The sequence below is a fragment of the Corvus cornix genome, chromosome 4A (assembly GCF_000738735.6).
Source record: "Corvus cornix cornix isolate S_Up_H32 chromosome 4A, ASM73873v5, whole genome shotgun sequence".
Lineage (NCBI taxonomy): Eukaryota > Metazoa > Chordata > Aves > Passeriformes > Corvidae > Corvus > Corvus cornix.
Window position 1 is genome coordinate 19,485,494 of NC_047058.1, and position 13,995 is coordinate 19,499,488.

General features: G+C 54.5%; 1 protein-coding gene across 2 annotated transcripts; it reads left to right on the plus strand.

Annotated features, from left to right (window-relative positions):
• The first annotated feature begins 1,076 nt into the window (after positions 1–1,076).
• LOC104691596 lies at positions 1,077–10,840 on the plus strand. 2 transcript variants are annotated; one of them, XM_010403160.3, is made up of 10 exons: positions 1,077–1,685; positions 2,073–3,527; positions 4,324–4,416; positions 4,992–5,096; positions 5,705–5,814; positions 6,640–6,834; positions 8,014–8,176; positions 9,361–9,526; positions 9,668–9,762; positions 10,356–10,840. In XM_010403160.3, exons 1-10 carry the CDS (start codon positions 1,529–1,531, stop codon positions 10,439–10,441), a joined length of 2,625 nt encoding a protein of 874 aa, XP_010401462.2. In that variant the 5' UTR covers positions 1,077–1,528; the 3' UTR covers positions 10,442–10,840. The 2 variants fall into 2 exon arrangements, with proteins under 2 accessions (XP_010401462.2, XP_010401461.2); XM_010403159.3 differs by lacking the exon at positions 10,356–10,840 and having other exon boundaries at positions 9,668–9,938.
• Positions 10,841–13,995: the final 3,155 nt, after the last annotated feature.

Genomic DNA, 13,995 nt, shown 5'->3' on the forward strand with positions numbered 1-13,995 from the left:
CCTCCCAAATCCCAGCTCACCCTCTTCCAGGGAGCCACTCCAAGCAGGGGCTCTGAGTGTGCCTTTGAGCCACTGCCTGGGCTCTTTCAGGGCAAAACATCTGCAGGAACTTAATTTTGTGGCTCATTTCCAAGTACAACCATTGAAAGCAAACTGCTTCTTTATATAGAAGTGTCACTTAAAAGAACAGAGAAGGCAAACCCATGGAACCCACAGGCTCAGCTCTGCCTAAAGGCACAGCGTTCCGTGGGGCCTCCTTCAAGGCAGAGCCTTGATGGGAAAAGGGAGTATTCCTCCCCCGGAACTGGGATTTGGTGCATCTCCCTCTCCGATACCCAAAATTCCAGCCTTTAGCACAACCAAATAACAGAGGAATTCATTGCTCCCCGAGCTTTGCCTGGAAGTTTTTGCCCTTTCCTCATTTGATGAGAGTTGATGTTGCCGAACCAGTCTGGAGCTGTCAGGAGTCGATTTATCCTTCATCCTTCCTCCTTTGGGGAAGTGACATCCTTCAGAGTAAGTGGAGAGAGGAAAACACGGGGGGTTTTAGCAGAAGAAGAGAGTCCAGAGGGTTTTCTGATGCTCGCAAAATGTAAATTTGTGCTGAGGATCTGTGGGATCCTGGGAGTTAGGTTCATTATTATTCCCATATTATTTTTCTTTGGGTGGTGCTCCTTCCCTCCTCCTCACTCCCCCTAACAATAGCAGAGCTTTCCTCCCTTTCCAAAGGGTTCTTTGGAATGGCTGAGAACAGAATACATCACCTTCTCCCTTTCCAGCTTTTTTAGCTCACCAAATATTCTAAAAATACCCAAATAACAAGAACATTGCTGTTTTATTTTCATCTTTGTTTCCCAACAAAACCCTCCAGAGAGAAAATTTCAGCTCCTGGTACCCAGGAGTGCCGAGGAGTGGAAATGTGGGGGCTGCCTGCAAACAGACGAGTTCATGGGAGAAATATGAAGGGTTTGAAAATAGCCTATTTAGTCACTGGGGTTTCAAGAAAGGGATGGAGCTGGAAAATTCCATCTGGAAGGGAGACTGTGTGTGTGTGCACCGTGCCTGCCCTGTTTGTCTGCAACAGTGGATAAGAAACGTCCTGGAACGGCTCAAAAATACCTTGTGGGTTTCGTCTGGATGTTTGTTGGTTTGTGTCGGGCTATTCATGCCTCTCCATCTCCAGCAGCCTGGAGAAGAGGGGACAGCAACCATCACCACCACCTGCAGCACTTTGGGGCACCTCAACATGTTTTTGCCAGGAGTCCTGGTCGCCTAAATAGGTTGTGTGTGTTTTTTCTGGATAGGGCTGCGGAAAGCAGGCACCTCAAGCGGTGCTTTGAATGGAGCCTTTGTCCGCAGCAGGAGCGGGGAGGAGCGTGGAAACACCTGAGCCTGGCAGCAGTTTGTCCCTGCTCGGGGCAGGGGCACGGCTCTGAAGGTTGGCGGGGTGCCCGAGCCCGCTGCAGACGCCGCTGCCGGGGAGGCTGTGGGGGCGAGGGCCGACTCTGCTGTTTTGTCTGGAAGGGCCATGGCGAGCGCCGAGGGTTTCGCCGCCGTCTTCTACAGCGAACCAGGGGTGCTGGGGCTGCTCGGCAACGTGGTCAGCGCCTTCCTGCTGTGCCTGCAGAACCTCGCCGTGGCCACCACGGGCCTCGGGCCTCAGGCAGCGGAGCAGGTCCTGGCAGGTGGGTGCTGCTGCTCAGGGTGGGGCGAGTGGGGCTGAAGGTGCCCTGAACTCTTGGAGGGTCATCCCCATGGGCCGATGGGCACTCCTGGTGGGATGGTGGGCAAGTGTGGGCTGTGTCCATTTTGCAGGTCTGGAGATGGCTGCTCCTCCTCCCCCGGCCACTGGGACAAGTATTCCATGTGCCATTCCCTGCTAGATCCACACCGTCCCTGGGCCTGCTCACCACACTGAGCCCAGGGGCCCAGGGGCCACCCACAGCCCATGGAGGTGGGAAGAGGGGCAGGCAGAGGCCGTGGGACCTGCCATGGGGTGTGCCCCAGAGCTTCCTGCAGCTCCAGCCTTTTTGTGCTTGGCTTCACACCTGACCCCTTCCTGCCTCCCTCAGGTGTCCACCTCATCCTGATTGGAGGCTTTGTCCAGCTTCTGGCCGGATTTCTCGCCTTCCGCAAGTATGACCACCTTGGAGGCGCAGCCTTCCTCACCTTCTCTGCTCTGTGGAGCAGCTACGGGGCCACGCGCATCCTGTCCGCCGCATATCCCTCCCTGGAGAACACAACGCTTCCCTCTGGGAACGCCAGCCAGCTCCCGGCCCCCGGCACGGCCCTGCTCTCGGCCAGCCAGAGCGCCGTGGCCGGGCTGGTGGCTTACATTGCCATCTCCTTCATCCTGTCCTTCTGCTCGGCCACCATCAGTTACATCATGCCCTTCATCTTCGGGGCCATCGCGCTGGCCCTGGGCTTCGAGGCGGCCGCACTCTTCGGGGACTGGGCCCGGGTGGTGTCCGGAGTCCTGGAGCTGGGCATTGTCCTGTGCGGGCTGTACGGGGCTGTGGCTCTGCTCCTCAAGGGCATCACGCAGAGGTACGTCCTGCCCGGCTTTGGGCACCCCCTCTTCAATGTCCTGCTGCTGGGCTCGGCACAGAAAAGCTCCTCCAAAGCCCTCGGGGAAGAAAAGAAGAAGAACACAAAGTACGCGGAGCCGATGGCCCTGGGGAACATCTGCGACACCGTGGCACCTTTTATCTTTGCCTTTTACTTCTTTGGGTACATGAAGACCTTCTGTGTGGGGGCAGCGTGGATATCCATCATCTCCAGCTGCCAGCTGCTCTCCAGCTTCTACAGCTACCTCAGAGGGGACAGCTACCACACCACCAAGTTTGGCGTCCACAGCCTCCTCTGGCTGGTGATGTCCTGGGAGGAGTTGGTGCTCACCACCTTCCTGGGGCTGCCCGCGGCTCAGGAAAGCAGGCTGGGAATGTTCGGAGCGTGGTTCTTCCTGGCCACTGCCTGCCTGCTCTTTCTGATGTCCACCCACAAAGACACCCTGGAGATGCTGCAGAACGCCTCCTTCATCCTCCTCACCTCCGCCTTCATCCACCAGATCCCGCTGCCCGGCGCCCGGCCCTTCCTGGGGGCCACCTGCAGCCTCTGCACCGCCCTGTCCCTGTACGCCGCCTTCGCCAGCCTCATCAACTCCATCGGGGAGAAGGTTCTGATTCCCGTGGGCGCCCAGGCCATGTCCAGCTCAGCTCTCCAAGCCGTGCTGGGGGCTGTCCACACCTGGCTCTTGAGGTCCAAGGACATCCCCAGTGGCACTGGTGCTGCCGTGCCGGACGCTCTGTTCTACATCTGCAACGGCCTGGCTGCGGCCGCTGCTGTCCAGGGCGGCGTGGGCGACACTGGGACACAGCAGCTCTCCATCCCCTCCGTGCTCATCCCGGGAGCCCTGGGGCAGCTGTTCGTGTGCCGGATCCAGGTGCGGGGCGGGAGGAGGTTCGGATCCGTGCTCCCGTTCTGCTACGCTGCCTTCTGGGGAGCCTGGGCCTGGCTGCGCCTGGCAGGTAAAGCACGGCGTGGGTCCCGGTTTAAGGGGTGTTCCCAGGGGATTTCAGATTGCTTTCCTCAGTGGAATTCCTTCTTTTGGGAGAGCCAATGACATCAAGGCTGTTGGTATTCCTCCTTGGAAAAAGATAATTCACAAATCACCCCAGTTCGCACCGGGTTGCCATTGCTGCAGGCACTTGGTGCTCTCAGTCCAAATAAAAGTCAGTCTTCAATAAAAGCCAAGATTTCCCTGCAAAAACATTGTGAGACTCTGGGCTGTTATCTCAGAATAACAACTCAGGAGATGCTTTTAGGCAGTGGGAGACTCCAGGTTCTGTTTTTCTCCTTCGGGAGCCTGGAGGAGTCTATCCCAGCTGGTCACAGCCATGAAAGAAGCTGTCAGAAGCTGAGCCTGGCTTTCAAAAGCTGCATTTTGCTCCAGGTGGGCAGAGTGTTCACACAGCCTCCGTGCCAGGCACTCTTAAAATGAGCACCTGTGGGGAAAGTTAAAGCTGTGGCTTCAGAGCTGTGGCAGGAGCTGCTGAAGTGTCCAGCCAGGCCCTGAGTATTCCAAGCTGGAGGTAAAATCCAGAGGTTTTTTTTGGATAGCCATCACCAGTCCCACAGTTAATGCCTCAGATACTTTGCGTGGCAGAAGCAGTGGGTGTCGATGAGGGAGGGTTTTTGGAAGGCCACCATCCATCAGCTGGAGTTGTGGTAATCCCGGCTGAGGCTCTGCCACTCTCCTGCCGCTCTCCTGTCACGCTGCTCCTCGTGGTTTGCTCATTACCAGATGTGCTGCTCCTGTTTCAGGCCACTTGCTGGACATCGGGGCGGGGAACACCGAGGGATTCACAGCTGGCTCCGTTGCCTTTTTGGTGCTCAATGCTTTTTTAATCATTTTGGGTAAGTCTCCGAACCACGTGGGATGTTTATTGAGGGGCGTTTGGGGTCACATCATGAATCCTCCTGTGGTTGCTCCGTGGTGGAGATGCACCAGGGAGGGAGGCTCAGCCCTTGCTGTTGCTCTGATTAAGCAAGAACAGAGATGTTTTGCCCACAGCCAGTAACAGAAGCTGAGCTGGGCTTAGGAGAAGCAGCCCCAAGGGAATGCAGGAACATTTCAAAGAAAATAAAAGGATCAAATCGGGTGAAAGTGTCCAACGCACTGGCACCAATCCCCAGCCACACTGCAGCCCAGCTGGTGTAAATCAGAACCTGCCTGGCTGCCGGAGAAGTGTTTTCCATGTGAGCACAGTGTCCTGGCAGATCAAGGGTTTGGCAGCGTGTCCGTGGAACCTGAGGGCTGAACAGACCCTGGCTGTGCCTCTTTGTTCCTCCGTGGGCAGGGAAATCAGAGCTGGGGCTGCTGGGTTTAATCAAACAAGCCTCAGTTGATTTAGGAACTCTTCTGCTGGTTCATGGACATTTTATGGGCTGTGCTTGATGTGGGTCCCTCTTGTTTGCGTTTCTTTCCACAGCTTCCTCTTTTAACGTGGTGCTGCTCTGTCTGACCCTGGCCATGGAGCTGCTGACCATTTGTTTTCTGCTCTTTACACTGCAGAACCTCCCTTTGCCATTTGAAAGTGAGTTTTAGGGGAACTTGGACATTAAACCTTCACCCACAGAGTGCAGGGAGCGGGTCCTGGGTTGGGGAGCAGCGTGGAAAGCTCAGTGTGGGAAAATCAAGCAGAGTGTTCCTGTTTCTCTGGAAGTCTGGGGTGTGTGCAAGCATAACTGGAGAAGGAAATCTTTCCTCCTATCATCCCCAGGGCCTTGAGCTTCCAAATAAACCTGATACTGCTGGATCAGGGCACCTCCAGAGGTTCTGTCCAGCTCTACTTCCCAGTGGATGTTCCCTGAGGTGTGGGATGAGCTGAATGTGTCACCACTGCCAGTGGCTGTAGTTCTGCCGAAGCTTTGGCTTAGCTGCAAGTGACAACTTAAGTTTTAATTCCATGGAGTGCTTCAGCAAGGGGATTAGCGGGAGCTCTTCCACCAGGACTTTGTCACCACAGAATAGAATCACAGCACCATGAAATCCTTTAGGTTGGAAAAGCCCTTCAAGCCTGAGTCCGACCGTTCCCCCAGCACTGCCAAACCCTGTCCCCAAGTGCCACATCCACACTGTAGGTCCCTCCAGGGATGGGGATTCAACCACCCTTCCTGCCTCTGACTCCGGGATTTTTTCCAGCTGTGGTGCTGAGCATCCTCAGCGTCATCTGTTTCTACGGAGCCACAGCCTCGCTCGCCAACTGCGTGTTCGGGAGGGACCTCCTGGTGATGGGACCTCCTCTGCTCACAGTAAGAGATGCTTGGCTTCGTGGTGCGGCTTCCTTGCTCAGAGGGGATGCTCTGGGGCCTTCAGTGCAGATTCCCATGGAATTTCCCTTCCGCTGGATCCTTTAGTGCTGTTTGAAGCTCCCGGTCACAGCACTTTTGTAGGGAGCTCTGAGCTGGAAATGAGCTCCCTTCCACCAGGAACAGCACTGGAGAAAGGGCAGGGATGTTCACAAGACTCCTATCCTGCTCCAAAATGCCCATCTCCGTGGCCCTCTGGAATCAGCCATCTCCAATCTAAGAATTCCTGGTAGATGGAAGTTTTAAAGCCATAACCTTGGGAGCAGGGAGTTAAAAGTTTCCCAGACTGGATAGCAAGAATTCCCCATCTCTTCTGAGCTTCAAACTCCTTCTGCCATCTGGTGTGTCTGACCGGGGCAATTCCCCCTCTCCAGGGTGATGGATCTGACAGCTCCAATTCCTGCTGCAGAGAAACATTTCCATTAAATCAGCATTCCATGGGAATGCACTTGAAACTCCATCCTCCTCTGTTTTTTGGATTCCCAAACAGTTCCCTCAGGTCACTTTGGAGAGCAGCCATTTCTCCAGGAAGCTGTGCTGGGTGGGATTCATCTCCTCTAATTTAAGCCATCAGCAGTTGAAATGTCCACCCTGAGCTGCTCTCTTTTACTTCATTAATTGGAATTCTCCTCCCCTGCGTTGAGGGAAGCATCCCTAGAGGTGCTGCCCCTGCCCTTGGACTGCCAAGGGATCCCCCCATTTGGGTGGATGGAATCCTGCCCTGTGCCCCATGTGTTTGCTTATTCCTTGCCTCCCGATTCCTGGCAGGTCCAGAGCTCCAAGCAGGACAGGGAGGATCCCCTGCCCTGTGTCTGCCCCAAGTCCCACCTCACGAGTGGCCTGAGGACCATCGCGGAGCTGCTGAACACAGGGGCCGTGTGTGGGGTGCCCACAGACACCGTGTACGCCCTGGCAGCCTCCTGCAAACATCCTCAAGCCATCGAGAAGGTCTACAGGATCAAGGTGGGAATTCAGGGATGTCACCTGGTGACCTGGCTCTGTGTCCTGCCCGTGAGTTCGGGCAGAAGCACAAAGGAGAGCCCCTGGTTTCAGGTTGTCCCAAGACTCTGGAGATGACTCAGGAGATCATGAGCAGCCACACCAGAACATCAGGGACCATTTTCTGAGCAACCTGGGGTACAGCCCCTCTGCTCCAGGCTGGAGCACTGAGAACTGGGCAGCGACATCCCTGGGGATGGACAAAGCACAACCCCAAACAGGAACAGCCGCTCCCAAGCGGCTCCAGACCTGTGTTTGTCCTCTGTGCCTTACGAAGTGCTGAATCAGAACGGCAGGGCTACATTCCCCCAGACTTTTGGAGCCATTCAGTGCTGGAACCAGCCCCAGAGTTTGCACCTTCAGCCCAGCTTTTGCAGCCTGGCTCTGTCTGTTGTCCATGAGGCAATTTCCTGGCTAGCCTGGAGAAATAACCATAACAGACGATCTCAGCTGGCCCCGAGCGCGAGCAGCGGCACAAAGGCCGTCTCTTCTGCGCTGCCCCGGTGCCAGTGCTGACCTTCCCTGCCAATGAGAGAATGCAAACAGAATGTAAATACATGCCCAGTTCCTGAGTCATTTGGCCCCACTGAAGCTGATGTCAGTTGAGGACTGAAATGGCTCCGCTCTGGGGGTTTGTTTTATTTCCCCTCCCTCTCCACTGCTGGTTTTACACTGAACTTATTTTGCCAAGCTTCTTTCAAAGTGCTGGAGGGGTGATAGCGGAGATGTTGGTTTGCAGGGGGTTGAGTTCTCCATCCCTCTTCCCATCACGAATTGGTGCATTTGACCTTGGTTTTACACCAGCAGAAGTTTGGAGAAAAAAATCAGGCCCCTGGTGTGTAAGATCCAAAACACGCTGATACTGAGTGGAGCATCGCTGTCCCTGTGATGGATGTGCCTAAAGAGGGGGATTTGGATGCATCCCAGAGGATGCCAAGGGCAGGCTGCTGCTCTGTCTCCTGTTCAGTTTGCATGTGCAGGTCTGAGCTGGGGCATCCATCACAGCTCTGCATTTGTGCAGACACAGCACCTTCCTTGCCTGGAGCTCCTGCACACGCAAACCCACAAACCGGGATCCCAGCCGGCTTCGAGGTTCTCCAGGCAAACTTTCCCTCCTCATCTATTTTCCCCCTGTTTTTTCAGGACAGGCCTCAAGAGAAGCCCATCTGCATCTTTATTTCCAACCTGGAGCAGTTGCGAGCGGCTGCTCCTCCCATTAGCCCCCTGCTCTGGGAGTTCATGGAAAATGTTTATCCTGGTGGCATCGGCTGCATTATCCGGAAGGGAGAGTGGCTGAAGAAGCTGGGTGAGACAAGCAGCACAACCCTTCCGTCCCCCTTTCATGTTTTCAGCACGGCAGGTCGGCACTCCCAACACCCTTTGGGATGTGTTGGGGAGAGATTCTGGTCACTTAATCCCAAGAAATCCCCTCTGGAGCTCCCAAATGCTTTGGTAGGTGTTTAGCAGAGGGTGTTCATCAGCTGGAATGACTCACCAAGAGTGGGAGGCAGCAGGATGAGTTCTTTGACCAGAAGCAAGGGAGGCTCCTCAGACTGGGAGGGTCCCCTCTCCCGAGCCCCTCGCTGTGCACTGGGAATGAGCAAGGCAGGGTGGAGCACCCAGGAGATGAGAGGGTTCCGATGCTCATCGCTGCCTTCCCACCACAGGGACACAGGCAGGCACTGTGAGCACTGGGATGATTCACCTCAACCCTGGCTCCTGGGAATCCATGGAAAGAGCGCAGAATGAGGGAACTGGAGGAGCTGGAACACAAGTCCAGTGAGAAGCGGCTGAGGGAGCTGGGAAAGGGCTCAGGCTGGAGCAAAGGAGGCTCAGAGGGGACCTTGTGGCTCTGCACAAGTCCCTGACAGGAGGGGGCAGCCGGGGGGGTCGGGCTCTGCTCCCAGGGAACAGGGACAGGAGGAGAGGGAACGGCCTCAGGCTGGGCCAGGGGAGGTTTAGGTTGGACATAAGGAAGAATTTCTTCACAGGAAGGGTGGTCAGGCCTCGGTAGGGGCTGCCCAGGGAGGTTTGGAGTCCCCATCCCTGGAGGTAGTTAAGGAAAGACTGGATGCCATGGTCTGGGTGACAAGGTGGTGTTGGGTCGTAGGTTGGACTTGATGATCTCAAAGGTTTTTCCAACCCAGCTGATTCTGTGATTCTGAGTTACCCGTGTTTAACAGGCAGAGGAAGGTGGTGGAGGATGGGAGGGTGGGCAGTGGTCACAGGAAGGCAGACTTTGGGATATAGGGAGATCCCGTGTCCATGGAAACAGCTGAGATGTCTCCAGTCATGAATCATTTCCTTTTTACCCAGTCAGACCCCAAATTGTACCTCTGCTCTCACAGATTTCTGCTCAGGAACGGACATCCACAAGGACACATTCAGCTGGGTGCATGGAGCAGGGCCACTTCCAAAGGGAGCACGAGACCCCCACGGTGCCACGAGAGGGGCTGCACCTCTGCCAACGTCCTCTGCCTGTCCTTGCAGGGGTCGGAGCAGGATACAGCCGGGTGGGAACCCAGGACAGCATCATGATCCGAGTCCCTGACCTGACAGTCCTGGTGCACCTCATCGACATGACCGGACCCCTGGCCATCACCTCAGCCAATCCCAGCGGGGAGGTGGACAGCACCCACCACGACATGGTCATCTCGTGAGTACCTGGTCACTGGCAGTGCCACCCACCTGTTTCAGTGGTGGCAGACCTTGGTTTGATGTCCTGCACCGAGGGGAGCCTCAGCACGAGCTCACAGCAAGGTCTGTGAAGGGTTGTTGCTATTTTTCCCCCCTCCAGGCGCCTTGGCCATAAGCTGGAGGGTGTTCTCTGCGATGGAGAGTCTGACGAGGTGGTGGCGTCCACTGTGGTCAACTGCACAAAGATTGATGAGAGTGAGTGTGAGAATGGCCCTTTGTGTCAGCAACTGCCTTTTCCTGGGGTGTTTCCATGCCTTTCCCAGTATCAATCTGGCATCACAGAGTGCTCCAAGAGTAGCAGTTCTTGAGTGCTTGGACATTTGCAAACATGTTGATGAACAGAAGCAAACAAGAGATGTCCCGGGAGGACCTCTGTGTTGACAGGGAACAAGGCAGGAGGACAAACAGAGTTGTGCACGGAAAATCTGCCTCGTCAGGGCGAAAATGCTGCGAGTGGGAGGGTGGGTGCTGCTGGAAGGAGGGCTGGGTGCTGCTGCAAGGAGGGCTGGGTGCTGCCCAGGCCCACACAATGAGGGTGGTACGGGAGCTTGCCCGCAGTGACGCAGCAGCACACGCTGAGGTGTCCCGGGTGGCTCTGGGCTGACATTTGAGAGGGATTCATTAGTGGAAAACCAAACCCTTGAACAAAGTGTGAGGTCATGTTCGTTGGTGGTTTCACTTTCTGACAAGTTTCTGGTCCTTCCACACAACTTTATTTTGAGTGGCTCTGCTGGTGCGAGATGTTCCTTTGGAGGTTGTCCTGACTTGTTCGCTCTCCCTCTGGGAAGGTGGCATCACCATCGTGCGGGAGGGCTGCATCCCAGCAGGAAAAGTGATGCAGATCTTTGAAAGGGTGAAGAACAGAGTGGTCTGAACCGAAGGAACCTTCCCCGAGCAAAGGAGCAGCGTCTGCTCTCCCTAAAAACGTGAGGTGTCCCACGTTGTGCTGGAGCACACGGCCTTGGGAGAGCTGCTCCTTCTCTGATCCAGCTCTTACCTCCTTGGGAACGGCAGCACTTCCCCAGCTGGGGCCTCTCCTGGGAGCTTTCTGCAGTGATTTGCTGTTTATCCCCAGTAAGTGCCTGGAATCTCCGGGAGAGCTGCCCATGGAGCGCCGGCAGGATCAGGAGCTGGTGCTTTACTGCTGGAATTCCCAGGGCTCCTGCGTTTCCGAAGTGCATTGGACTGTGAATGCCACGGTTGCTTGTGCATCCCCTCCACAACACTCAGATCTGTGTGTTTTAAAGTTCTAAAACCCACTAAATAAATCCTCTTTTTGGAACATAAGGAAAGGCTTTGAGTTTCATTTCATGTCCACCGAGCTCTTCATCCTCCCAAAATGGCAAAGCTCCATGACCAAACACCAGAGGAAGGAATAAATTCGGGGAGGTGTAATTCTGACAGAGGGTTTGCAGCAAGGAACTCACCCCATTCCTTCCCAGCCACTCCCTGCTTGGCCCAGGTGAGTCCCCACCTCATCCCGGGGCGCTCAGTTCCTTGAAAACGCAAAGGAACATCCGTGAACATCCACGGCCAAGCTGGGAGCTGCTGAGGGTTCAGAGAGTCATGGAGTGGCTTGGGTTGGAAGGGATCTTCAGGATCATCTCATTCCAACACCGTGCCATGGGCTGGGTGCTGCTGCCCCAGGGCTGTCCCCATTAAGGTCCCCAGGGCTGTCCCCACCCCAGGACCCGCTGTCCCCAGGACCCACATGAGGTGCTGTGGAGGGGCAGAAGTTTCTGCCAGGAGCAGAGAACAGAACCTCCCTCTCTCCCAAAGCAAACAGGCCCCAGGGGGAGCCAGGGATGAGGGAATTCACTCACTGAAGACAAACCTCAACAAAAGGAAACAATGAGTGAGACCCGAGGGCTTCAAAACACTGCGAGGTGCGTGACAGATGGGAGGTTTTCTGTAATGTTTTTCCCATCCTGGAGGCAGTGTCCGAGTGGGAGATGTCTGCCAGTTCCCTACCGTTGTTCCCTCTCCTCCCTCCTGCTCTGGGCAGGGAGATTTTTCCCCTGGCACAGCCACAGTCCCACCTCCCACCGCCCTTCCTTTCTCTTCCTTCTTATCAGTGTTTTGGAGCATCTTGCTCATGGAATTCTCCCTCGAGCCACATCCCACCTGCTCACCCGGCACTGCTGTGGGAGCTGGGCAGGAAAACCTGGGAGCCCTGGGGCTGGATTCCTCCCACGCCTCTTTGCTCACATGTTAACACCACCTCCAGCTCTGAGCGTGCTCCACTTGCTTTGGAGCTGCTGTTGTTGCTGTCCAGCTGGTGCTGCCATTCCATTTGCACTCAGAAGTCACCATAAACGGCAGCTTTTCCTCTTTCTCCAGGTCATGGATGTTGTTCCATTCAAGCAGCTCCCCAAAGTCCCGGTTAAAGATCCCTGGCAGCCGTTCCTGGGATGGAACACAGGCTCCCCTTCACCCCGCAGCCTCCTGACCCTGCAAACCCCCTCGGGCACAGCTGGGCATTCCCAGCCTCCTGTGGTTTCCCAGCCCGTGCCAGCAGCTGGAAGTGGAGTTTAGTCAGGCTCTCCTCCCTGCACATACCTTAGGAGAGCTAAACAACCTGGGCTGGTGGAAGGTGTCCCTGCCCGTGGAACAGGATGAGCTTCCAGGTCCCTTCCAAGCCAAACCATCCCACGGCTGTGTGATAAACACTCATTCCAGAAATGGATTTAAGTGCCAGCTGAGGTTCATCACCACCCAGCAGAGGCTTGACTTTAAGGCATGTGGTGAAGTCCCACAACATGGGCCTCCTCTCATGTTTAAAGACCTTAATGCTTGAAAAACGACTTGAACTTCCTGAGCAAGTGAGGTTTGTTAATATTGGCTATGAACTGCTGGAAGAGCATAAAAAACCCCCAAGAAAACAGAAAAGGAGAAGATCCCTTCTTGACTTGTGACCTGGGACTGTGTTAGACCATCTCCGTGTTGGTGCCATAGGATGTGGCAGCTCCAGGGAAGGATGTGGAGCTCCCCAGCTGCCCCTTCATTGCTCACACCAAACAGCCAGGATTTGGGGAATCCAGGCAAGGATGGAGAAGTTACCTCTGGAGCTCTGTAGCAGGTAAAGGGAGCCTGGGATGTTCCAGCTTTCCTCAAGGAAAGCACTGGAGTGCACTGTGATGGGAAATAGGGGGTGAAAATAGAAACAGATTCCAACCAGAGCTATGAAAAATCCAGAATTTATGTTAAAACTGGGGCAAGACCAGAAAATGACAGGAGTTTACGGCTTTGTTTCAGGGAGAACTGGGATCAGCATTTCCTTGTACAATTTCTGTAAAGAGTCCCCACCCAGCAGAGCACAATGAAATCAATAAACTGCTTGTTCTTACGGGCAGCTGAGAGCCAGCGGTGTAAAATTTTATGCACTAATTGAGTTTTTATGATTTACTGAATAAGAAAACAAACAAATTATGTTAGAGGAAAAAAACCCCCAAACATTCACCATAGTCTGGCCTCCTCACTTCGGCACTTGGGAGTGTTCTGGTGACTCAGGAGTAATTATGGGTCAGATGTGTTTGCTCTGCACCTGTTTTCCACCATCAGGTGATAAAAAGGAAAAACAGAGGGTTTTATTTACCACAATAAACTGCACAATCTGTTTGTGCCAGGAACAACCTCCCACCTCTCTTTGCAGCAAAGGAAATAAATTTGATTTTTCAGTGTTGCCGCAAAATAAAGGGGAGTATTTCCTTTAAAAAAAACGTATTTGGGGGAATCTGAGAGCCCTAAATGGTTTGGGTGAGGAGGGACCTTGAAGATCACCCTTTTCCCAATCCCTGCCATGGGACACTTTCCACTGGACCAGGTTATTTGTGTCTCACACACAGAGCTGGGAATTCCTGACCAACACCACTGCAGGCTGCAGAGCAAAGATTTCCTGGTTGAGAGGCCGTGATAAATCTCAGATAAACGGCAAAGAACTGATGTTCTTGTGAAATGTAATTCCCAGCATGTTAACAAAAAGCCTTTTTCATGGTAGGGATATACCAGAGATGCCCCAGCCCTGGAAGTGTCCAAGGCCAGGCGGGATGGGGCTTGGAGCAGCCTGGGATAGTGGGAGGTGTTCTTGCCTGTGGCAGGAGATGATCTTTAAGTTCCCTTTCAACCCAAATAATTCTGGGGTTCTTTGATTACGTTGTTGGCTCTGGCACTTTAGCCAAATAGATGATGGAATTTGTTACTGAGCAGTTCCCAGGATAAATCAGGCTGGAAAAGGCTCAGACCCCATCCCCCAGAGGAGTGAGCAGCTCCGTGCTGAGGCTCTGACACATCAACCCCGCACAAGAAAGTCGGGAGCTGGAGCAACGTCTCCATTGTCACATTCCCACAATTCTTCCAAAGCAAATTCCCCAGGTCTCCACAGCCTCTGCAAGCCCAGAGGGAAACAAACACACCTCCCTTAGATCAACA

Bases quoted from the DNA above. Each gene is read 5' to 3' on its own strand.
- LOC104691596 (XM_010403159.3), top strand. From the start codon at position 1,529: ATGGCGAGCGCCGAGGGTTTCGCCGCCGTCTTCTACAGCGAACCAGGG. The intron at 3,528-4,323 runs GTAAAGCACGGC...CTCCTGTTTCAG, and splicing joins GGCCTGGCTGCGCCTGGCAG to GCCACTTGCTGGACATCGGG. The intron at 4,417-4,991 runs GTAAGTCTCCGA...TTCTTTCCACAG, and splicing joins TGCTTTTTTAATCATTTTGG to CTTCCTCTTTTAACGTGGTG.